This window comes from Mesoplodon mirus (genome assembly GCF_964341445.2).
Source record: "Mesoplodon mirus genome assembly, chromosome: 1".
In the NCBI taxonomy this organism is placed as follows: Eukaryota; Metazoa; Chordata; class Mammalia; order Artiodactyla; family Ziphiidae; genus Mesoplodon; species Mesoplodon mirus.
The window spans coordinates 203,709,843-203,733,936 of NC_138976.1; the positions used below are offsets into that span (position 1 = coordinate 203,709,843).

Consider the following 24,094-nt stretch of genomic DNA (forward strand, 5'->3'; position numbering starts at 1 on the left):
GGAAGATCCCACATGCCGTGGAGCAGCTGGGCCCGCGAGCCACGGCCGTGGAGCCTGTGTCCGGAGCCTGTGCTCGGCAACGGGAGAGGCCACAGCAGTGAGAGGCCCGCGTACAGCAAAAAAAAAAAAAAAAAAAGCCAAAGTTATAAAAGCAAAGTGTAGAATGGTGGTCCAGGGGCTGGGAGTGGGGAAATTGGAAAAATGTTGGTCAAATGATATAAACTTGCAACTGGTATTGATAGATAAATAAGCCCTGGAGATTTAATGCACAACATGGTGATTACAGTCAGCAATACTGTACTATAAACTTCAAAGTTGCTAAGAGACTAGATCATAATTATTCTCACCACAAAAAATGAAATGATAATTTTGTGACATGATAGAGGTGTTAGCTAATGCTACTGGTGGTAATCAGACTGCAATATACAAATGTATCAAACCAACAAGTGTACACCTTGCACTTACATAATGTTATATTTCAACTATATCTCAATAAAAAATACTATAGGCTGGGTGGCTTAAACACAAATATTTGTTTCTTATAATTCTGAAGTAGTATTTCCCCCAAATACTACTTCACTATTGAGTTGTAAGATCATCTTACCTGTCCTGGATGCCAGTCTATGTTATGTATATATCTATATCTATATCTATATCTCATGAATATTTTCTCTAATCTGTGGCTTGTCCTTTCATTTTCTAATGGTGTCTTTAAAAGTGCAGAAATTTAAAATTTTAATGTAGTTATAATTTTTTTTATAATTATCAAAATGCTATTTTTAAAATTCTGAGGTAACATGGTTTTAATTATAAATTGAAAAGCAGATAGTATAGGTATGTGATTTTGTATCTCATGCAGAATTTGGCAGTCTGGTAGCTTGTGAATATTTTCTGTTTGTACTGTTATTGCATGTATGAATTTATTTACGATAAATATACTTACGTGATACATAGAGAATATTTAAATTGTCAGGATTTGCTATTTCCCCATAACTTTCTCCTCTCAATACTCTGAAGACTTGAAATGTTTACTTTCTTAATTGGTACAAGGCCTTTGTTGAGGTGGGGGGTGGACGGGAGAGAGATACAAAGAATGTAAAGAATACAAATAATAGCCCAGGCTATTCTCTATGAGGAAGAATGAAAGAGGGCAGAGGGGTAAGAAGGATAGGGAACAATAAAGGAAGGGTGAGGACAGGAGAGAAGAGGTAAAAGGAAAGAGCAGTCACTATCAGGAATGGGATTTAGGAAAGGGAGTGTGTAAAAAATCATTCGGAATCCTAGCTGTGTGCTGCCTCCATCTTTAAAACAAATCAACATGATCTTCAGTGCTTTCTGCAGGTTGGTTTCTGTTTGTGTGCATTATCATACCTAGGCTGTGATATATTTGACATCCTAAATTTTCATGGAGTTTATTTCCCACTCTGACATCTATGTATCTTACTGACACAACTTGAGTACTTCCTACTTTTTCTCATGTCCAATCACCATAAACTCATCAATACAAGGGACTATCATAATGCTTTTGTGATATCCAGATGACTAATCTCCCTATGGACTATAATATTATAGACATCGGGTGACTTGGCATAGCACTCAAGTAAGTCAGAGTTTGAGTGTACTTCTGTCTCTGTCAGGTAGAAGTGAACTGCTCCATTACCTTTGCTGTTTGATGTGGAGACAACTATTCGCCAGATCAATAGCTGTATATCAGGAGTTAAAGATGTTTTGATTTGTTCCAGGATAAAAAGGCCCATAAAATCCAGCAGCTCTGATTAGAATTAGTACCTCATTATCTTATGATAATGAACAATCATTGTCCATGACTTATTTGCCTTTTTTACAGGCCAAACAGATTATTTAAATGGGGCAGGTGATGGAGATTACCATCTGCATGGTTATTTTAGACTCTGCAAATTCCCCAGATATGTGCTATTGCTATTTTTTGGTATTGTTTTCATGTAAGGACAGTTCCAGGAGCTTCCACTGGGCCCTTCCTATGTATTTTTTTCCAGTTGTGGCAAAATATGCATGACATAAAAGTTACCATCTTAACCATGTTTAGGTGTACCATTTAGTGGCATCAAGTACATTCACGTTGTTGTGCAACCATCATTACCATTCATCTCCCGGACTTTGTTCATCTTCCCAAACTGAAACTCTGTACCCATTAAACAACACCTCTCCATTCGTCACTGCACCCAGACCCTGGCAATCACCATTCTATTATCTGTCTATATAAATTTGACTACTCTAGTACCTCATATGACTGGAATCACAGTATTTGTGTTTTCGGTTCTGGCTTATTTCATTTAGCATAATGTCTTCAAAGTTCATCCGTATCGTAGTGTGTGTCAGAATTTTTTACCTTTTAAGGGTCATTAATATTCCATTGTATGTATATACTACATTTTGTTTATCCATTCCTCTGTTGATGGACATTTAGGTTGTTTCCATCTTTTGGCTATTGTGAATAGTGCTGCTAAGAACATGAAATTACAAACATCTGTTCAAGTCCCTGCTTTTAATTCCTTTGGATATATACTCTGAAGTAGAATAGCTAGATCGTATGGTAATTCTGTTTAATTTTTTGAGGAACTGCAACGGAGAAGGGTTCAGATTTCTACACATCCATGCCAATACTTGTTATTTATTATTGTTTTTAATAATAGCTATCCTAATGGGTGTCAGGCAGTAACCATTCTCAATAGCACTTACCTTGTTTCAGAGTTCTGTCATTTTCCAAGTATGTGTACTCCAAAAATACATTCAGATATGGGGAAATATAGTGTAGGTCACTGCACAGGATTTCTAGTGAGGTGAACTTGTGTCAAAATTCCAATTATCACATGGCTTCCATAAGCCCTATTATGACCTGAAGACCACAGTGATGTTTTGGAACCTCAGGTGTGTAAATTTATCTTAATAACCTCTGAAAAATTCTGAGTTTTCCACTTTTCTTTCTAAACATTCCCCCTGGAAAATTGTAAACCCCTTTGAGGTAGACCTGGAGAAAAAAAAATCACACTCTATACTTTTGACAGTTTTGCAGCAAAGTTTCTGAAGCTGTTGTAGCCACCTGATCTCTGGTTTAGGTCTGGGCGAGGCTGTAATTTTCATTCCTGGAAAATCAATGCAGGTTTCTGCTCATTGTGCTTGAATTTTATTTTCATTTATACAGTCAAGCCTGCTCATCAATGTAATTCCCAGTGTAAATGTGATTAATCTGTTACTGCTGGAAGTCATTTTGGGTGAAAATAGTGCCACTCTGCCCTGCTGACCTTTATGATAATTGCACTCACCTTGTTTCTCATATTAAATGCTACCACTTAACCTCTGCTACTCTGTAACCCCATATTCCTGTTAAAAGCATGGGGGCCATTTCATTGGTTCTATCCCGCATTGTCATCATTAGCCCCCAGAAGACAGATTCCACAGAGGTTTTCAAGGATGCTTGTATTTCTCTCATCAAAGAATGTCTTAATGTCTTGAAGACGAATGTTATTGATGACCTCTGTGGGGGCATAACTGTGGGATAGTTGAGTGGGTTTCACATAATTAATCCACTCCAACATTCTCATTTTAAGTACATGGATTCCTTTGTCTACATTCTGTCAGATAAATTATGGCATCTTGCCCTCTTTGAATGTTGCTGACTATTGAATCTATGTATCAGTCAGCCAAACAAGCCAACGATTAGAGCCAATTCCATCAGCTAGAGCTAATACTTTGAATCTCAGGTATGTTCTTTATAATAAATTCAACCCCTTCCAACTTTATATTCCATCTTTCTCAGTCTAGCACTTGTAAAACATATGCCAGGGCTTCCCTGGTGGCACAGTGGTTGAGAGTCCACCTGCCGATGCAGGGGACACGGGTTCGTGCCCTGGTCCAGGAGGATCCCACATGCCACGGAGTGGCTGGGCCCGTGAGCCATGGCCACTGAGCCTGCGCGTCCGGAGCCTGTGCTCCGCAACGGGAGAGGCCACAACAGTGAGAGCCCCGCATACTGCAAAACAACAAACAAAAAAACCCAACAAACCATATGCCACACACACATTCTACAGGTTTCTGCTGATACACATTAGCAGGATATAGCATTTCTTTTGATGTATATGCTAACTCCTACCAGGGTGGACATTATACTTGCCTCCTGGGGCCTGGTGGAATCTGACTGTAGTTATTAGGATGCAGTAAGTGCTGATGTGGGTAGGTCTTGAGAAAAGTAGAAATTTCCTTGAAAACTAACCTATTTAGATGAGGTCTTTAGACATATGTTAAGTAAGGGAAGGTTAGTTTCCTCAAATGGGGAGGAAGAAGGGTGGCTTCCTTTGGCGAGGAAACCACAGGAAGATTTGGGTTAAAAATTTTCATATTAATCTGAGTCTGCCTACCTGCACTTATCCTGAATACTCAATATATCCTTATCTTAATACCCAGCTCTTCCTGATCAATGTCCTGATATTAATCTGTGAGACTTAGCACAGATGTACCTTGAACTTACATTTTAAATCTGCAACTCACACTTTTAGATTTGAAACTTGATCCTCAGCCATGTCTGCTGTGTGGCTATAAGACGTGAGAAAATTTTAAGGCCCTCAGTGTGGCTCTCTGTGTCTTCCCATGCCTCGATCTGAGAGTTTAAACACCTAACATCTTTTAACATTAAGTGTAAACATTTTCATTTTGTAAGCTCTCTGGTGCTATAAGAAGCAGCTAATGGTCCCCGTGGTGCTTGTAGTTATTACTGCTGAAATAGACAAAATCAGCTGCCGCTTGACATGTAAAAGTATTGTCTTCAACTGGCAATATGTTCAAAGCAAATATTGCTGGTAATTTATTTATTGCTTCCACTACTCGGAAGAAGCACTTGTTTTTGCATTGGCAATGGAGTCACTATTACATTCAAGCTCAAAACCTTATTCCAGAGTCCCATCTTGAGCATCTTTTTCCTGGGATTACTCATGCAGGACAGGAAATCTGCTTCAGGAAGTTTAGAAAGTAGATTTTAATAAAAGGAGCTTGTTTCAAAAGTTATAAAATCTGGAGTCAAATGAAATAGGAAGGCAACCTAGAGTTTGGAAAGACTGAATCCCCTAAGCAGAACTGGAATGAATGTAGAGACTGCTGGTGGGTGCTGGGGACATGGAGGGAGAAGCCCTTGAGCAGGAATTGGACGCATGAGGGAGACGAAGCCTCAGTTGTATGTACAACTCAAAGAAAGAGGGCATTCTGGGTTCTCCCCTATCCCCTTCTTCCAAACTCTCACCAGTCCTTCCTTTACTCAAAATTAATTGGAAGCTAGTTGCCAGTGAATCCTGGGAAACCGAGTTTTCAGGAGTCAGTCCTCTAAAATAAAAATCAGAGGTGGAAAAAGAGAAATAGTCTTTAAAAATTATTCACACAAATATGCCATCCCTTTACGATAACTTCTCACATTCCAGTTCACTTGTTCAAATACCCCACCACTATGATAGTACTTTGACGCAAGTCTGTTTACTCCCTTGCTTTCTCCTGATACTGCCTTTGTATCTCTCCTTACTCTCTTACATTCCAATGTCCATTATCTAATAGTGTGTTTGTCCCTAGCCCTGTTCCAGTGTCTTTTAATTATGCTGGATCAACCCAAACCATTGCTTTCTCTTTTCTTGATCTCCAGCTTTCAAAGTCTTCCCAAGTAAAGTGTATAATAGTTTAGATTGTTTCCTTTATAAATTCATGATCACTAACCTAAAAGGTCCTTTAATATTGCCCTTTAATTCTGCTACATTAATCTGGACCCATCATTTCCCACTCTTTACAGTTTGTTCTCTCTTTCTGCACTATTCTTTGTTTTTTTAAAAAAATCTTTATTGGAGTATAATTGCTTTACAATGTTGTGTTAGTTTCTGCTGTATAACAAAGTGATTCAGCTATTGCACTATTCTTAAATGGCATGTCCCCACCATTTGCTATAATATCAGGAGATAATCTCTTTTAATTCACAGAAAAGAAAAAAGCATTAGGAGAACTTTCCTGTTAATTAACATAATAGATTTACTACATCTGCTGCCATCTTTATCTCCGTTGGTAATTTAAGAGAACAGAAGCTCTATTCCTACTAAACCCAATTCCCTTACTCCTGATTTGGATTGCATCACCTTGTACTCTCTAAGGATCCTTATTTTGTTCAATACCTTCTCTAATCTGGATCTTTTCCACTATCTTTTTTAAACATTCTAAAATCTTCCAAATTGGGAAAAATAATAAAGAAGAGTAAAGCAAAAAAGAAAAGCAAAACCAAACTCACCTTTATCCACCTGACTTCTATTACTAATTACCACACTATCTCTTCTTCAAAGGCACAGTTTTTAAAATAATTCTTGAAAATGTTTTTTTATATCTTGGCAATTGTGAATAATGCTTCAATGAACATGAGAGTGCAATGTTTTTGAGATCTGATCTCAGTTCTCTTATACATATATATATATATATATATATATATATATATATATACACACAAACACATATATCTACATATATATATGTATACATATATCCATTCAGAAGTGGGATTGCTAAATCATATGATAGTTCTATTTTTAATTTTTCGAGAAGCCTCCATACTGTTTTCCATAGTGACTATATACCATTTTGTATTCCCACCAACAGTGTCCAAGAGATCCAATTTCTCCATATTCTCCCCAGTACTTGTTACCTCTGTATTTTTGAAAGTAAGCATCCTAACAGGTGTGAGGTAATATCTCTTTGTGGTTTTGATTTGCATTGCCCTGATGATTAGCGATGCTGAGTACCTTTTCATATACATTTTGGCCATTCATATGTGTTCTTTGGAAAATATATATTCAAGTTATTTGCCCATTTCTTAATCGAGTTATTTGGTTTATTTGCTACTTAGTTGTGGGAATTCCTTATAAATTTTGGATATTTACCCCTTACCAGATATATGATTTTCAAATATTTTCTCCCATTCCATTGGTTACCTTTCCATTCTGTTGGTTGTTTCCTTTGTTGTGCAGGAGATTTTTATTTTGATGTAGTTCTACTTGTCTATTTTTGCTTCTGTGGTCTGTGCTTTTGGTGTCATAGCCAATAAATCATTGCCAAGATCAATGTCAAGAAGTTTTTCCCAAAATGTCCATCGACAGATGAATGGTTCAAAACATGTAGTATATATTTACAATGGAATATTTTCAACTTTAAAAGAAGAAGGTGGTTCTACCATTGTGGCAACAAGGATGAACCTGGAGGACAATACGCTAAGTAAATAAGCCAGTCACAGAAGGGCACATACTGCATAATTCCATTTATATGAGGTATCTAAAATAATCAGACTTCATGGAAGCAGAGAATAGAATGTTGGTTGCCAGGGGCTGGGGAAAGGGAGAAATGGGGAGCTGTTGTTCAACAGGTATGAATTTTCAGTTATACAAGATGAGTAAATTCAAGAAACCTGCTGTACAAATAGTGTCTGTAGTTAACAATAGTGTTAAGCACTTAAAATTAGTTAAGAGGGTCAATTTCATGTTAAGTGTTCTTACCACACACAGAAAAAATGGGACACAAGGAAGCTTTTGGAGGGGACAGATATGTCTATTACCTTGATTGTGTTAATTGTCTCATGGGTTTATGCACATGTCCAAACTCATCAAATAGTATATATTAAACATGTGCCATTTGTTGTACATCAGTTGTACCTCCATAAAGCTGTTTAAAAATGTTTATCTATATTTGATATCTTCACTTTATTACTTCCTTCTCATGCTTCAACCCACTCCCAATAGAATCCATCTTTTATTACTCCAATAAAAAGGTACTTCATAAGTTATTTCCAAATCCATGGATGCGATGTGAAAATTTTATCTCCTACTTACTTGACCTGTAAGTAGGATTTGCTTCTGTCTTTGAGACTTGATTTTCCTTGACCCAAAAACTCTTCTGGTTTTCCTTTAATCTCTGCGGCAGTTCATTCTCTATCTTCTTTGCAGGTACGTATCCTTCTCCTCAGACATTAAATGTTGAAATTCTGCAAAATTCAGTTCTAGGCCATTATGTCCTCTCACTCTAGAACTCATAATATGATTTCACAGAAACACACAGCTTCAGTTACCAACTCCATAAAGTTTGGACATTTGTGTACCTGAGACCTCTAATCTGAATTCTGTAAATCCAGTTGCTTATTTAACATCTAAATCTGTTCATTTAAAATATACATAAAGCTAAATACTCATGGTCTCCCTAAACTGCCGAATCTCTCCTCCTTCATTTTCACTTGTCTTAGTGTGTAGTGACACCATTCACCCAGTTGTATAAACCAGGCACCTAATAATAATCCTTGAGTTCAACCTCTCGCATCAGCCACTATATCCTATCCATTATCAATCTTATCCATTTTACCTCCTAGATACTTCCTTAATCTATCTAATGCCCTCTATCTACTCATCATTGTAAGTGGTAAATTAATGCATGAATATAAATTTCCCTGATTGCTTTGCTTGCTACCTATAGTTTTTATGGCAGAAAAATTTATATAAAAAAAAATCCGGAGTTCCCTGGTGGCGCAGTGCTTGAGAATCTGCCTGCCAATGCAGGGGACACGGGTTCGAGCCCTTGTCTGGGAAGATCCCACATGCCGCAGAGCAACTAGGTCCGTGAGCCACAATTACTGAGCCTGCGCATCTGGAGCCTGTGCTCCGCAACAACAGTGGCCGCAACAGTGAGAGGCCTGTGCACCGTGATGAAGAGTGGGCCCCACCTGCCGCAACTAGAGAAAGCCCTCGCATGGAAACGAAGACCCAACACAGCCATAAATAAATAAATTAATAAATTAAAAAATATATATATTAAAAAATCCGTTCATCTTCCCTATATCTTCCCTTCTGTTCCTCCATCCTCCTGTCCCCATTTCAAGCAAGTATCCAGGACTCCCTAGAAACCTCTTCCTCAGGAAATATGCCATTTCTAAGCATCAAGGTGTGATGGAGGAGATTACAAGGCAGTTGGAGGATTAAAAGCCATTGAGTACAACAAGCACTGCCTGACACTACCTTTTTACTGGATAGAGCCTTGGAGCTGCACCAACTCATTAGAGGGATGTAGTTGAGAGAGATATAGGGAAGGCATGTAATAGGCATGAGGTATCTATCTCATCAAATATTTCAACATCCCAAACATTATACAGGAACATTTATAAATGGGACATAAAGGTACAGGTGTCCCGGTCTCAGAAGACCAGAAGGACCTCCACAACACTTTCATGTTACAGGGTTTTTATACCACTTTGGCTGTATAAGGTACCTCTAATAATGGCTGAGTCTAAATTCTCTACCTGCTCAGTTATTTAAAGAATTAAATTCATTTAAATCAAGTAAAGAAACAGTAGGTTTATAGCAGCTCATAACTGCTTACTTTTTAAAATTTATTTTTTTATCTATTATTTTTGGCTCTGTGTTGGGTCTTCGTTGCTGCACGCGAGCTTTCTCTAGTTGCGGAGAGTGGGGGCTACTCTTTGTTGCAGTGCGTGGGCTTCTCATCACGGTGGCTTCTCGTTGCGGAGCATGGGCTCTAGGTGCGCGGGCTTCAGTGGTTGTGGCGCATGGGCTCTAGAGCACAGGCTCAATAGTTGTGGCACACGGACTCTAGAGCGCAGGCTCAGTAGTTGCAGCACATGGGCTTAGTTGCTCCGCGGCATGTGGGATCTTCGGGAACCAGGGCTGGAACCCGTGTCCCCTGCATCGGCAGGTGGATTCTTAACCACTGTGCCACCAGGGAAGCCCCATAAATGCTTACTTTATGTAGAAATGCTGTCACCAATATATGGCAAGAACTTTGCTTGTATAATTTACACTAACTGGTATAATACACCTTCTACAAGAAAACTGAACAAGAATGAACTAGGGAGCAAAACATTTTTATCCTTTGAGCCATTCTGTTTTTAAGGGTTCTTGTAAGCTCTGATGTTTTATATCTGAGAGAAAGAAAAAAAAATTTTTTAATTGGAAATTTAGAGATTTTTTTTTAACTTAAAATGAAAGATATTGGTAGTAATCGAGTGTATTGTATTGTCATGTGTTTTATCATTCAATTTATAGAACTAATTGCCCATGTGTTCTTAAAATAGGGGAGGAAAAAATAACGGTTTTAGTCCCAGTATAGATATTGCATGATAAAAGGAGAATGATGACCATCTCCATTTCCAAAGGGAGAACAGGAATTCAAAACATGCTATGCCATAAAACGTTTAATTCAGCATTTTAAAATATTTTGAGCATTTTGAACTCAATGTTTTGTAACTTCTAAAAAAGTATAATGTATATACATAATTTCCACACATTTAAAATGAGTTGTTAAATTGTTGAGACCTGACTTCTTTCTCAAAATTAAGGTATGCTAGTCGGACCTGAGAATAGCCTCCAGAGGGCGACCAAGTTTCATCCCTGCAAACAACTGCATCAAAATTTAACATTGCTTCCAACAAAAGCAAGGACTTTCTAAAGTTAAAATTTGAAAAGCCAGTGATCATAGTTAATCCTTGAAAAAATACCATGACCCAAAGTCTGAATAGCTCTGCAAATATTGGTTGTTTAAGAAGGAGACCACCTCTAATTTGATGGTTTAGTAGAGCAAGGGTCTTTGGATCTAGACAAATCTCACAAAGCTACTAGATCAGCAAAACTTGTCATCAGTTCACGCATGCTCTAATTTTCCTGCTCCCTGAAGTCTACCTATTCTAAGCACCTTGTATTAGCAGGGTTTGGCTCTTGCATTTCAACAGACGTAAGGCCTTAAATTCAAGGGTCAGCTCTACAATTGGTTGATATATTACTTTGTAAACAGAGTTTCATCTACGGAATGGGATAAATATCTTATGTCTCATTGTTTTGTGAGTATTAAATTAGATAAATATATGAAAACACTTGACACAATGACTGGTAGGTAAACTTACTTTCTGCCCATTTCTTTTGCCCTCCCTTTTTTTCTCCTTTAGTTGAGAAAGATAGGGTCTTATTATGTCATTCACTTCAATGTTTTAGTGCTATATCACTCTTCCATTACTTTTCCCCAAAGTATATTTTTAAAAATCTCACAGAAATAAAGTAGTGATTAAGTTTAAATAATTGATATTTCTCAATCCCTAGACAGAAGTATATCTAATAAAAGTAGGTTTGTTAATCCTTGAATGATAATGACTAGAAAATAAAGAAGTATTTCTAATTGGGCAATCCAACCAACTGGCTCTCACCGTGTACCAATGGATTATTTTTTCTACTTATTTCATCTTTATTAAAGCTACAACACAGAGAACATTAGTTGAGTTAACTTTGTAACTGCCCTTTCTCATTATTCCTGACCTGTATCTAACTAGCAGACAGTTACTTTTGATTCTTCTGAGAGAGTTTCTAAAGCATTGCTTTTCTTTATAAAATAACCTTCCTGAAGGTAATGCTAATTTTAACTACTGATCAAGATGGCCTTAATGTGTCCCTCAGTTTGGCTCAACTTCAGACAGGTTTTTTCTTTACCATAGGCCCTTAACCTCCCTTTTCTGAAAACATTTACTTTAAGAAACTTGAAATTGTAAATTCTTTCTCTGCCCCTTTGAGATGTAAATTTTCTCCTAGTCACTTGATACTTTTCCAACCCAGAAATGTCTTTCTCAAGGACCTGGGAGTCAGCTCTTTGAAATATAACCTTCAAGAAAGGTATTGCCCCTACTTCCCAGTCTCTGTGGGGAGTATAGGAGCCTAACTTTGATAAGAGCCAAAGCAAACAGAGATGGTCTAATTATATTGACCAACCTCTTCTCCAGCATCCTCTACTATTTTTCCTACAGCTCATCCTGGCATCTAAAAACTTCCATGCCTTTTGTTTCAGCAGAACGGAGTTCAGTCTCTCTCCCCTATTACAGAATCATCTTGAGTAAAGTACTCCTTGCCTGTTTAACCATCTGGTGCAATTTTTCTTTGACATCACTCCATCACATAATCCAAACTGCCTACCACTTTCAGATTAATCTTATAAAACTTTGTATATGTGCTGCTGAAGTGAGCACAATCTTTATAGAACTTTGAATCACTCCCTATTTCCGGTGGCATGAAGCCCCCCATTCAAACTTCTCCACAGTCTTATACCTTCCAAACTCATTAGTGTTCTCTTCCAATTCCTGAATTCTCTCCTCCAATAATATTAGTACATTTTCTTCCTAAACGTGGCTAACATTTCCCCATTTTGAGATTTCATGTCTCTTCTAATTTTTTTTTAATATTTGGAAATTTTATTATACTCTATTTGCCCATGACAAATAAAATAGAAATTGTTTCAAGTCTTTGTAAATAAATTTAATACAGGGTATTAAGAACACCAGTGATGAAACTTCTGAGAAGTAAAGAAGGGCCACCTAGATAATGGAGTGATTAGTAGGAACAGGAATTTACTTTTACCTCTATGCTGGAAAGGCAGAGTTAAACAGAGGGTTGTAAAGGAGTCCAGGGCCAGGTTAAATGATCATCAATGTCAGACCATACCAGTTCTGTCTCATTGGAGTTGGAGCCATGGAAGTTACAAAGTTGCTGCTGGAGAATCTTCACAAAGTAGAGGAAGAAAGGGAGAAATCTCGTAGCTTATCCCTAAACTCCCATATACCATCAGTTGCTTCTTTTTGGCTGCACCTGATCAGAAGTAAGCTGCCTGTATGAGTCTGCTATCATGTGATACAAAACAGATTCAAGAAGGAACAATGACTAAATTCAAGAAAAAGCAGCCCAAAACTAGTATTTTTGCTTGAATGTTGTGCAACAGTCTGTTTTCTGTATTTTTCTAACTTTATTGAGATGTAATTGACATATAGCATTGTGTAAGTTTAAGGTGTACAACCTGTTGGTATGTTACATGTTGTGAAATGATTACCACAGCGGAGCTAGTTAACACAACTCTGTTACCTCGCATAAATAACATTATTTTTTCGGTGAGAACATTTAAGATCTACTCTCTTAGCAACTTTAAAGTATATAATACAGTTCTGTTAACCTCAGTCACCATGCTGTAGATTAGATTCCCAGAAATTCATGTGCTAACTGGATATTTTACCCTTTGGTCAACATCTCCCCATTTCCCCCAACCCCAACCCCTGGCAACAACCATTCTATTCTCTGTTTCTCTGGGTTTGGCTGTTTTAGAGTCTACAATTTAGTTACATCATGCAGTATTTATTTTTCTCTCTCTGACTTATTTCACTCATCATAATGCCCCAAGGATCCATAAATGTTGTTGCAAGTGGCAGGATTTTCTTCTTTTTCATGGCTGAATAATATTCCATCTATGTACGTACCAAATCTTCTATATCCATTTACCCATGTATGGACACTTTGGTTGTTTCCATTTCTCGGCAATTGTGAATAATGCTGCAATGAACGTGTGAGTGCAGATATCTCTTTGAAATAGTGATTTCATTTTCTTTGGATATATATACACCCAAAACAGGATTGCTAATGTATGGTAGTTTTCTTTTTAATTTTTTGAGGAGACTCCATATTGTTTACCATAGCGGCTGTACCAATTTACATTCCCACCAACAGTGCACAAGGGTTTCCTTTTCTGCATCCTTGTCAACGTTTGTTACCTCTTAGTCTCTTTGAGGTGATAGCTCGTTGTAGTTTTGATTTGCATTTCCCTGGTGATTAGTGGTGTAGAGCATCTTTTCATGAACCTGTTGGTGATTTGGATGTCTTCATTGGAAAAATTTTTATTCAGTTCTTCTGCCCAAGTTTTAATTGAATTGTTTGAGAATCTCTATCTATCTATCTATCTATCTATCTATCTATCTATAGCCATTGTATGAGTTCCTCATATATTTTGGATATTAGCACCTTATCACATACATGATGTGCAAATATTTTCTCCCATTCTGTAGCTCGCCCTTTCATTTTGTTGATTGTTTATTGTTCTGTGTAGAAGCTTTTTAGGTTGATGTAGTTATATAACAAGTTGTATATAACAAGTTATATAACAAGTTGTATTTCTCTTGGTGATTTTAAGATTCCCTTGTTATCTTTAACGTTGACATTTTAATTTTCATATTTCTTGGTATGGATCTCTTTAGGTTGACCTGCTTTGGAGCTCTCTGGGCTTCCTGTATCTGGATGTCTGTTTCTTTCCCCAGGTTAGGAAAAGTTTTCAGATATTATTTCTACAAATGTTTTCTGCCCCCTTTTCTCTTCTCCTTCTGGAGTTCCTATAAGGTGAATGTTATTCCATTTGATGTGCCATAAATCCCTTAAGCTATATTCATTATTTTCATTCTTTTTTCTTCCTTATTCTCTGATTGGGTGAGTTCCTCTGACCTGTCTTTGAGTTCACCTATTCTTTCTTGTGCTTCATCTACTGTATTTCTAAGTTCAATTATTGCATTCTCCAGTTCTGTGACTTCTATTTGGAACTTTCTTATATCTTCTGTTTCTTCGTTGAAGTTCTCACTGTTTTCATCCATTTTCCTTCTGAGTTCAGTGAGCATTTTTATGACCATAACTTTGAACTCTTTATCAAGTAAATTACTTATGTTCATTTCATTAAGATTTTTCCCTGAGGTTTTATTTTGTTCTTTTTTTGGAGTATAGTCCTCTCTTTCTTCATTTTGCTTGACTCTCTGTGTTGGTTTCTATGCATTAAGTGAAATAGCCACATCTCCCAGTCTTGAAGAGCTGTGTGACAGATGAACCTTGTCATTTAACCCTGTCTACTCTTGGTTGCCTCTCAAATCTTTGTGATTGTCTAAGCAGTTTATTTTTAATAGACCTGGCACACCATCCCAGGAGTTGAGGGTGTGCCAAGACAAATGAGCAACCCAAAGTGGAGGATCTCAGGCAGTACCTAGATTCAGGTTGATAGGAAGCCAGAAAATTTGGTAACAGCTTTTAAAGAATGCAAATATATTTAGCCTTGTGAGATTGCAAGTGTAAGCCCTGCTGCGCCCCAGAAGCAAGCAATCTGAAGGTGTTCCCCGGGGAGCAGTCACAAGAAAACAGTGCTTCACATAAGTGTACAAGCTCCATTCTGGGAGATACCAGTGAACTGTAGTAAGGCAGAGTGAGGGTGGAGAGATGGCACCCCCAGCCTACCTTCCCCGAGAGCACATCCGTAGCCTCTAGATGTGTGCTGAACCTGAAGTCTGCTCTTAAGTCTTGTCCCTACTAGCAAATAGGCTTTTTTCATGTAAAGACTGGGGCTGTGTCTCAGTCTGATGTGTAGTGGTACATCCTGGGGGTGGTATCCTGCCAAGAACTGTCTCTCCAATTGTTACAGTCCCATGGGACCCAGAAAAGAAATCCCTCCTGGCCTCCAGAGCCAGGTGATCAAGGAGCATCCCCTGAGTGGAGGCCACAAAAATGGGATCTCCTGTCTTGGAGATTCTGGGTCTCTGGAGCACATCAAAAGGAAAGTGTGAAGATGATGCTTACTGGCTGAGTGAGGCGGTGGGAAGAGTGCAAAGATGACACCATTTGAATAAAGGGAAAGAGGGAAAAGAAAAAAAGAAAAAGAAGAAGAAAAAATATATATATAGCAAGACAGAGGAAGAGCAGGGAAGAAGGAGCCAGCTGGCTGGAGCACAAAGTTGTCACCTGCAGGAAAGGAAAAAGGGGAAAAAAGATGGCACCTTTCAGTTTTATCAAGGCAGAGAGAGAGCAGGAAGATGGCACCTGCCAGCCTCTTTCCCTGGGGAGTATTCCAGCAGGCCCCTGTTCCTCAGATTAATGCTGTAAAATTGGGAAGTGAGTCTCTTTCACAAAAAGTCAGAGTGCTTTTCAAACAAACAGAATATTATTTATGTATATGTAAGTTTATTTATTTATTACAATAATCTAGGAGGTAAGACTTTACAAATAAACAAATGTGCAGAAGTATGAACTAACTTGCTTGTGAATAACAGACCTGGAGCATGCCTCAGAGAAAGTGTGTAAAATGGCTCAAAACTAGAGAAAGCATAGAAGCAAACTAACCACTGACACGGCACTAATAGAAAAGCTATCACAAGTCTAAATCTGGGCTTCCCTGGTGGCGCAGTGGTTGAGAGTCCGCCTGCCGATGCAGGGGACATGGGTTCGTACCCCGGTCTGGGAAGATCCCACATGCCGTGAAGTGGCTGGGCCTGTGAGCCATGGCCGCTGAGCCTGCACGTCTGGAGCCTGTGCTCTGCAGTGGGAGAGGCCACAACAGTGAGAGGTCCATGTACCGCAAAAAAAAAAAAAAAAAGTCTAAATCTGAGCAGAACCAGGAAGAAAGGAAATCATAAGAGGGATGAGACCTTGCTAAATAAATACATTTTTATTTCCATAATTAGAGGTAAGAATAAGGAAGAGATGAAACTAATTCCTAGTGTCAAGCCTATGTAAGTGGAAAGGGTGTGATTTCAATTAACAAGAATTTCGTGTTTAGATTCAAAACAAGTATTTGTGTCAAAGAACCAATTCCAGTAGATTCCATGAGACATGCATATTTATATTCATTTTTCTGCATCAATGCTTTTAAGCTTTTAACCCATCTTTCTGGTAGGAAAGAAAAATACATAAATATGAAATATCTTATCAAGCTTTAATTATGTTTACTTCTTGATTTAAAATTACTCTTTATTAAGTTAAAACGAAGATATTCTAGACTAACTCCAAAGCAGAATTGAAATGGCACACGAAAATGATCAAACATGATTCAAGCATCTCATTTAACTGAGATTTTACTACGTTTGTGTAATGATGTTTAAAATTGTGTTTTCATTAAACATAGCGGAGTAGAGCAAAACAGGGAGAGTCATCCTATAGACCTTGTTTGAATCTAAACATATTATCTATTACTGTAACTTTGAGAAAATCACTTAATTTGCATCAGCCTCAATGCCTTTATCTCTGAGAATAGTAATACCTATCTTGCATGGGGCTTGAGATCAAATAAGTTAAAACACAACCAGAGTGTCTAGCAATTACAGTTGCTCAGTAAATAGCGCTTAATATTACTAATGGTCTCTGATGTGGGAAAACTATTACATAATAAAAAGATCCTTAATCGGGTATCTTTAAAATCAGGCTGAATGCAAAGAACTTCAGATTTTATGTCCTCCCTTTTTAAATTTTTACCCAGAGAATAATGCAATTCAGAAAACAGAGGGAGAGATTAATTTCCACTTCAACTGAAAAGTCATCATTATAAGATTTTTTTCATCATGTGCTATAGTACATTAAATATAACCATAAAATCTTTGTTACCTCTCTATTGAAAGGTAGAATGTGGTGTCCCACTTCTTGAAGATGAGCTGATACAGTGGCTTATTCAATCAACAGAATGCAAGAGAAAAGGTGTTCTTGCACTTGTGAGGTTAAGTCATAGGAAGACTTACAGATTCCAGCCAAGTCTCTTGAGATGTTTACTTTGGGTGAAGCCACTCACTATGTAAGAGTTCAACTACTTTGAGATATCCAGGTTGCTAAGCCTCCAAAACTACACTGAGAAATTTCATGGAGAAAGACAGAAACAGAGAGGAAACCAGCCCCAGATTTTTCAGCCTGTGCAGCCCAACTCAAGCCCCAGATTTGTGAATGAAGATGCCATCTTGGTTGGACATTTCAGCACCAAAAGATGTGACTCAAAGAAAACTTAGCCAGAACCAAGGCCCCAGACATATGACACCAGTCAAGTTGTCTAATCTATCTCCAATCATTCAAGCCACCACAGCTGAGGCCCAGTCATGATGGAGCAGAGATGAGCCATCCCCAGTATTCTTTATCTTTATTCTTAGCTCACAAAGTCCTGACTATAACAGCATGGTTTCTATTGTATCTACCACTGCGTTTTGGACTGGTTTCTTATACTGCAATAGGTATCTGGAATATATGTCTTGATCATTTCTTAGAGTTCTAAAGCCACGGAACTCCTTTTACCCATATTCAGGGAGAATGCTATCTCTTGCTTATTTTCAGTCTCCCTTTGAGTCATAGAATCTGTTCAGAAGCTTCCTTGGACAGAGTCAGTAAAAGAAAACTCTTGATTACAAAACTCCATTATTACAACCAGGATAAAAGAACAGCCAAATCTGCTCACACACACCCCATTTTTTCAGCACATCATAAACAATGGATTGGCCAAATTTTTAAGTGCTTGACTCTGTTTGAAAGTAAGCAGCTTTCCATCTTCAACCTCTTCCCCTCCAACTCAACTTAGAGTGATGCTCTAGTCAACCTCCGGACTTCCTGATGCACCTCCCATCTCTGAAATGAGAAGTGAAGAAAAAACATCTTCAGAAGACTTCTGATATCAAGACAAGGGATAGAACAAAGGCCAAAGCAGCAATATTGCCATCCAGAGGAAAAACTACTGAACCTACAATGCAATACTCAGAAGGAAAGTCAAGCCATGAGAGAACTAAGTGTAAAGCACAGCTATATTGGTGGCTTCTATTTAAATAATCAAGGTCAATAAGTAGGTCTCTGGGATGATGATCCCTATACCCTGTTACTTGCACCAGAATTGGGACATAACCAGGAACAAATAGTTCAGGAAGCTAGAGTCATTGACACTGAGAGCCAACTACAGGGAACACCAAACATCCGGGGCTATTAATAGTTCATGTGCTTCTGTACCTAAATTTGGAAAGACTGTAAGACTTTCTGAATCTTCAGGTAACTTGCATACTATTCTAATCATAAGCAATCATGCTCCCTCTTAAGCTAAACCATACAACTTCAGAATCAGGTGTTACTTCTTATTGGTACCACTGTCCACTAAGCAAAGACAGAAATACAGAAGTAATCCTGACCCCTGCCTTTCCCTCATATATTCCCTCTCCCCACTTTTCCCTCTTTCCCACATATTACTAGGTTTAATCAGTTCTGCTGCCTACAGATCTGTTAAAGTCCTTCCTTTTAATCATATTCCTTTGCCCTGATTCAGATCCTTGTCATCACTAGCCTAGGCTGCCCGCTATCTATTTCTGACCCTCCCATCTGAACTGTTGCCCTTCATATTCATCCTCAACACTACTATCAATATTATTTCTAAATTGCAAATTTGACCATCAACTGTCTAAAGACTTCAACATCTTTCCATTGCACTAATGATAAAGTCCAACTTCTAAACATGTCATAAAGGTCTCCAGTTTTTGGCCTTGCTCTGCCAATTTAACTAATGTCTTTTTTTAGTAATTAAAATCTACTATCCTTGTTGTTTTATGAGTGTTAGCAGTTGCTGTTCTCACTTTTGAAAATATTTCCCCCTTTCATTCACTTAGAAAACTCCTGTTCATCCTTTAAACCCCAAATGCAGTGAAACCGATTTTCTCTCTCACTCAAATCACTTTCTCCTCAAAACTGTAATTTTACCTCTGTGTAGCTCAATTGTTTGTTATACTCTAATGACAACAGATTCTTAAATATACTCATCTTTGTATCTTAATATCCGATAATATGACTGACATTTAACAAATGCTAAACATACTTGACACTTGAATTGATTGAATTGAATTAAACTGAATCAATCACTCTCAAGAACACTAACGATTGTTAGGGTTTCCTGCATCAAGAGTACAAATCACGCTGAATTTTCATAATACTGCTAGTTTTGATTGAGGCACAGCAAACAAGTTTACAACAGAGTTCCCCTGTGAAAAGAATAACTTCAGTAAAAGATAACAAATACACTCAGAAGTCCATAAAGGAGGCAGGGTAGTCTAGGGGATTCTGTTCTCATGCAAAGTCTTGCTGAGATTTGATTCAGAGGGGAAAGATTGATTTTTCTAGCTTAAGTTAAACAAAGCATGGAACAAATGTCAAAAGCAGGACATAGTCTTAGATTCTTCACTGTCACACCAGTAAAGTTACCATCCTTCCATCTCCTTGAGAACAAACAAGAAAGCCTGCTGTGGACCGTGAACAAAACAACAACTGTGAATTTACACAGCTCCTTCAACTTCTAAGCTGTGTACTGAGAGTGAATTAGAGGTCTCCTCCAGATAGCATTGCAAATGAGCATTATTTTATTTTCACCAAGCCTTTCAGGTGATACATGCGACAAAATCAGCAAAGTCAGTACTCACTGTGGCAGACAAAGTAACTATTATGTATCTGTCCTAAAAGTTCCTGTGATGTTCTGGCTAGTTTTGCTTAAGTACTATTTATAATATTTATGAGAAAGGAGGACAAAAATGAACCTGATGCTTTTGTGGAGAAGGAATTCCCTGGCTGAGCAGAAAAGCCTGCCAAAGTTTTGGTGTTTCTTGTTTGTTTGAAACAAGACTGAAGGACCATATAATGCAAGATGAAGCCATTAACAGTTAAAAGGGAGAGGACACACTAAAGAGACTCAGCCAGGGCCCTGGTAAATTATCAAAAATTGTGGGCTTTCTTAGTGAGAGTCTAGGATTTGAGAAATTCATGAGAAAAGGCGGAGGTCCCTGGGCACCTGAAAATGAGAATTGCTGCATTGAACTAGGCTGACTTTGGCATGGCATTTTGAAGGAGGCAGTCATATGGAATGTAACGAATAAATAGAGCATATCAGAGCCTGAAAACCTGAGAATAGGCTCCTGTGGGTGAAACGAGGTGAAGCACAGTGCTTGGTACACTATAAACCCTCAGTAACATTGGCTGGTTTTGAATGAAATGAAACCTAACCTGAATCCAGTCCCTACTCGGTAACAGCGGGGAAGATAATGGGTGCCTAGGCAACGTCTAGCAAGTTCTGGGCTAGAGGCGGCTCCCAACTGTTGCGTCACCAGGGGCCACAGAACTGAGTCGGGAAGGGAGAAGGGAGGAATCTGTGCGGAGGGTCATCCGACTGAGTCGGAACCGGACACTCTGGCAGGAAGTAGAAAGCGAAGAAAACGAAACGACCATTGGTGAATTTCAACACCACGTCGTGAATTTCAGATAATTTTCCACTTGTTTATTAAGGTGGAAAACTCGGATTCCAACGATGAAGGAGATGGAGTTTCGGCCCAACACATAAGTCAAACGGACCGATTGGTTCGGGAAGAAGATTTCTCCAGGTTCGTAAATAATCTGAGTGAAGAAGATTACGAACTTATGAGAGACAACAATCTTCTAGGCATTCCAGGTGAAAGTACAGAAGAAGAGTTGCTGAGACTTCAGCTAATTAAAGAAAACGCACCACAAGACTCAGATGAAAATACAGGTATATTCTGCTTTTGGAGGGAATCGGATGGGATGAATAAGGAACTTCATAATAGGAAATAGTAACTTCATAATAGTAAATAGTAAATTATACAGAAGTGACTTACATTAATTTGGTAAGTAACTTCTCATAAAAAGAACTGGCATTTACTTGATTTTTGGTGAGCATGTCAAGGTCTGTTTGTTTGTTTTCCTGATTCACATCTGGGTTGTTTTAATTGGGAAACAGTGCAAAGTAGCCTATTTGTATTTTTCTTGGTTTTCTACCTCAACTGAAAGTCCCTCCTACTTCCTGAATTATTTTTTCTACATAGACATGTAAAAAAAGCAAACAGAAATATTCTCCACTGGGGACAATTGTGCTCTCTTCAACACCTGGGGACATTTGACAATGGCTAGAGATATTTTTGGTTGTCACAGGGGAGGCATGGGTGTTACTAGCATCTAGTGGGCAGAGGCCAGGGATGCTGCCAAAGATCCCACAATGCACAGGATAGCTCCCCAAAACAAAGAATTGTCCAGCACCAAAATGTCAGTAGTGCTAAGGCAGAGAAACCCTGCTCGAAACTCAGGTCTGGTGTCCTCCCTCCCAGTGTGAAGTAGAGGATTTTGCTGTCTAATGAAGAGGATACTATAATACTTTGGCTCTTGAATATGGTCTTATATGTACCATGCTAGGTTCAGTCTATTCATTTGATCTGACCTTCAATTTAATGTCAATTAAAAATCTTGGTAACATTAAGAAGTATTTAAAATGCAAACACTTTTAAACCTATAAAACTTGTTTATGTTTGGGCAATAACCTTATATTTTAAAACAGCTTATCTATTATCAAAAACACATAAGTGAAGAGCCTACTAGTAGTCATGTTGGAGACTAATGAAAATTAGACAATAATGTAAATTGAACTAAACTACTAGCATTGTACCTTAACTGGTGTTTACCTTGTTTAATTGCATTAGTGTTTTGACAGTGGACAGAAAAAAAAGTCTCTTGACATTCCTCTGACAGTGGTACACAGGGCTGTGTATATGATGAAATACTGAAACATAGACTTCCTCCGGATTCCCTTTTTAAAAAATTCTCTAAGTTTATCTAGGATTAGCTCACTCTTTTTGGATGGAATCGAAACTTTTCTACCTTTACTTATAAATCCACACAGTGCAGTTTATAAAATATTAACTCTATAAATGTGAAATCAGTTGAAAACACCTGAGTATTTAAGTTCTCATTTTTTGTTTGTTTTTGAAACAAAGTTTCAGAGTGCTATTTTATGATGGTTCTAATTTTGGTAGTTCTTTTATGCACTCTCCCCATTTCTTTTGTTAACAGACAGAGGAGACTCTTCAGATGACGTGTCTAGTGGTGACTCTCTAATAGACTGGCTTAACTGTTCTGGACAAACTGAAAATATGACAAGTGGACAAAGAGAAAACCAATCTTGCAGAGAAGAGAGCCAAATTAATCCTAAAAGTGATCAGTTCATATTCAGTTTAGAAATAAATGCTAACCTTGATAATGGGAGTCCAAATCCAGAGAATGAATATGTAGCATCTGCAAGACTTCCCAGAAGAGAAAATATGGAAGACAGCCAAAGGCAAGTGGAAAGTCCACAATCTGAATCAATATTTACAAGACCATCTATGTCTGAACAAGATACAACTGAAACATTAATGGAATTCCCACCTACCACAAGTCAGAGAAGAGCAAGAAGTAGGAGCCCAGAGTATCGGAGAACCAGAGCAAGAATTGAAAGTTGGTCGCCTCCACGTTCACTTAGGGAAATTGTACAAAGACTTAATCATAGTATACCCTCTCAGAATTTTGAGCAGCCTCTGCTAAGTGAGAATGCGAGATTTTCTAGAACTGAGCACCAAGAAATATTGACACAGCAAATGACTGGATTTGAGTTGCAAAATAGCGGTCTTATTGAAACTTCTAGAACAAGGAATGCCGTTCATGGAGAAAATTCTCCAGATACAACCAACAGTGGTGAATCTTGGGGAATGAGGGAAATATATCCAACCATACCCTTCAATCTTGAAGTAGGACAAGTTTATTCTGGAGCATATTCTCAGAGAGACAGCAGAGCTAGTAGAACTCAGTTAACATCTGAGACACCAAACAACACTGTCACTTCTGAAAGTGAACGAGGACTGAGGCATATGTATTCACATTCTGAGCAGGCAGGTGTGAGAGCTTATGTCAATACCATTAGAAATCCCGTTTGCAGAATGTTAAATACTAGCTTAAATGATACAACATCTGTTCCAATTCAGAGCACGTTAAGGCAGACAATGACAGAATTCAGTAACTCAAATAACCTTATGGACAGTGACAGTAATTTAGAGCATAGTGTCTCACCTCCAAGTCAAAACATGGAATGGCTAGAGTCACCTAATGGTAGTAGTAGTGGTACATGTGGTTCTGATTCAAATGCTAGCTATGATACCCATTCAAGTTCCACACTGAGTTGGCATTCAAGCCCCAATTGTACGTCTAGTTCCAGTTCTAGTCCTATTTCTGGTTCCAGCTCAAGTGATGAAAATTCAGGAATTAGATCATGGATGTTTGAAGGCATTGAAGAAACAAACTTATCATCAGAGACCAGCCAAGGGGTTAGACAAATTAGCCTAATAATATCTGATGAAAGTGACTCTGGGTCCTCCCATAATCTGCAAACTACAGGACTCACCAAAGCACAGATTGACAGCTTGGCTGTAAGATCTTTTGGTGAAAATGATGCACTAAAAGCCTGTAGCATTTGCCTTACAGAGTACACAGAAAACAGCAAGCTTCGCATACTACCTTGCTCCCATGAATATCACATTCACTGCATTGATCGCTGGCTGTCTGAGAACTCTACGTGTCCGATTTGTCGTAGGCAAGTAGTGGATTCCAATGAGAGTGAAAATCCTGATCGATGA

General features: G+C 38.2%; 2 protein-coding genes across 2 annotated transcripts in view; one reads left to right on the forward strand and one right to left on the reverse strand.

Annotated features, from left to right (window-relative positions):
• LOC309807077 (E3 ubiquitin-protein ligase RLIM-like) overlaps window positions 1–3,314 on the reverse strand; it is a gene marked incomplete at both ends in the record, with an annotated part of 64,095 nt that extends 60,781 nt beyond the window's left edge. The window contains one exon of the mRNA XM_082626298.1: window positions 3,303–3,314. Within this exon, the coding sequence (XP_082482424.1) occupies window positions 3,303–3,314 (12 nt within the window). The remainder of the gene's footprint in view (window positions 1–3,302) is intronic.
• A 57-nt stretch (window positions 3,315–3,371) lies between these two features.
• LOC309807085 (E3 ubiquitin-protein ligase RLIM-like) lies at window positions 3,372–24,094 on the forward strand (the record flags this gene model as incomplete). Its single annotated transcript, XM_082626308.1, has 2 exons — window positions 3,372–3,538; window positions 22,660–24,094. 2 exons carry the CDS (start codon window positions 3,372–3,374, stop codon window positions 24,092–24,094), a joined length of 1,602 nt encoding a protein of 533 aa, XP_082482434.1.